This window comes from Antechinus flavipes, chromosome 1 (genome assembly GCF_016432865.1).
Source record: "Antechinus flavipes isolate AdamAnt ecotype Samford, QLD, Australia chromosome 1, AdamAnt_v2, whole genome shotgun sequence".
Lineage (NCBI taxonomy): Eukaryota > Metazoa > Chordata > Mammalia > Dasyuromorphia > Dasyuridae > Antechinus > Antechinus flavipes.
In genome coordinates, this window is record NC_067398.1 from 228937309 (window position 1) to 228939226 (window position 1918).

At 48.3% G+C, this 1918-nt stretch overlaps 1 protein-coding gene across 1 annotated transcript; it reads right to left on the minus strand.

Annotated features, from left to right (window-relative positions):
- Positions 1-210: 210 nt before the first annotated feature.
- On the minus strand, positions 211-1620 carry LOC127544957 (probable E3 ubiquitin-protein ligase TRIML1). Its single transcript, XM_051971945.1, has one exon. It carries the CDS (start codon positions 1618-1620, stop codon positions 211-213), a length of 1410 nt encoding a protein of 469 aa, XP_051827905.1.
- Between the last annotated feature and the right edge of the window lie 298 nt (positions 1621-1918).

Below are 1918 nucleotides of genomic sequence, written 5' to 3' on the forward strand. Positions count from 1 at the left end.
CCAGTTTCTAGCCACTACAAACAGGGCTGCCACAAACATTTTGGCACATACAGGTCCCTTTCCCTTTTTTAGTATGGGAGCAATGTTTTAAAACATCATCTTCCAATACTTGATTGATGTGAGTTGTAATGGATGATGCATTTCAGGTGTGGTTTTTCGTGGCTTAAAAAGGAAGATATCTCCTCATCAGGATGATCATTGGGCAGGCAACTACTGGGTACTCCTGGGGCATATAATGAGAGATTCAGGGGTGATTTCTTCATCAGGAAGACTGGGAGAGAAGCAAGGTCGCATAGGCTTTTGAAAGGCCTTGTTTGGGAAGCTACAGAGAAGAAATCTGTCCATGGCATTGTAAAATGCTACGTGTCCTCTTTCATAATCCAGAAAGATGCCCACTTTCTGGACAGGTGCACTTGGATAATAGCCATCCTGTGAATTCCATAGTAAGAAACGCCCTTGATGTCTGCAGCCGGCCAGGATCCTGACATCCTCGGGGAATGGGGAGTGCTTCCACTTTCTGCTGATGGACTCTTCACAGATGCCCACTTCCCACTCTGTCTTTTCTCCCACCTCCACTTCCCAATAGTGTCTGCCTGAGGTGAAGGTCTGGGCCCCCAGGACGATCAGCAAATGGACAAATCTTTCTTTGTTGTTGGGCAGGTCCTGGGGGACGCTCGTGTACTTGACGCTCTTGAGGTCTTCGGACAGGACAAGATGAGCGTGGGCTGTCTCGGGATCCAGAGTTATATCCCTGTAGAAGATCATGAGCATTTCTCTCAGGCCAGTGATGGGAAAGATGGTCCAGTCCTCAGAGACAATCTCTGGCTCTTGACAGAGTAGCTTCTCACTCTCGTCCAAGGTGCCTTTCATACCCTGGAGCATTTCTGAGGGGGTCCCCTCCACATGCTCCTCCACTTCCAATAGGACTCGTTGCACACTTTGGATTTCTTGTGACAGTTTGACTTTGTACCTCTCGTATTTCACCATGTTGTCTCTTAATTGTTGCTTCAGATCTTGTAATTGTAGAATTTCTTCCTCCCATAAGATCTGATGCATTTTGTCATATTCAGATATAAGTAAGCGTTGGGAATTGAGGGCGTACTTCTTACATCTTGCCTCTGATCTTATGGCCTGGTCCCATGCCTCTTGAAGATGTTCCTCTTTCCTTCTTAAGATATTCTGTGTCTCCAAAAGCTTCTCCTTGCCCTTGGCAACCGCCATTTCCAAGGGAAGGACTTGGTGATCCTTGTGTTCTGGGGCCAAGGAACAGGAGTCGCAGAGGATTCTGTGGTCTTGCTCACAGAAGAGCTTCTCCTTTTCTCCATGTTTGTCACAGGTGCTCAGGCCCACAAGGGCCTGCACTAGATGAGGTCTGAGCATTTTGGTGGTGATGGACAGCTGCTGCAGGCTCCTGTTGATCACCAGGTCCCTGCCATAATCGATCTCTGCTCTGCACTCTGGGCAGGTTAAGGTTTCCTGGGCTCCCACCCTGCAATGTCCAAGACAGCCTATGCAAAAGCTATGGCCACAATTGACAGTCACTGGGTCTGTGAAGTAGCCCAAGCAGATGGAGCAAGTGAGGCTTGCTTGGAGATCTTCAATTAAGTCTTTGACATCCATGTCTCTGGGTTTTCAGTTCTTCCCTTCTCAAATGCTCCTTTCAGGAGAGACAAAGCTGGCTCTTTCCCTGGAGCTCTGGCAGAAAAAGATGCCAGGGCTGAGGTGCTGGAGGCTTTTATATGTCTTCCTTTGACTTGGCCCTGCCTTTACTCCACCCACCAAAGGTGAGAACTCCTGAGCTTGGAGAGTCTTTCCATGTCTGCTCTAGGGCTGAGTTCCCACCTTGATCCTTCTTGCCTAGTAATGAGCTACAATCTCCACTGGAGTTTACACCTAGATTCTGCTATAGGGCTGAGTT

Bases quoted from the DNA above. Each gene is read 5' to 3' on its own strand.
- LOC127544957 (XM_051971945.1), bottom strand. From the start codon at position 1,620: ATGGATGTCAAAGACTTAATTGAAGATCTCCAAGCAAGCCTCACTTGC.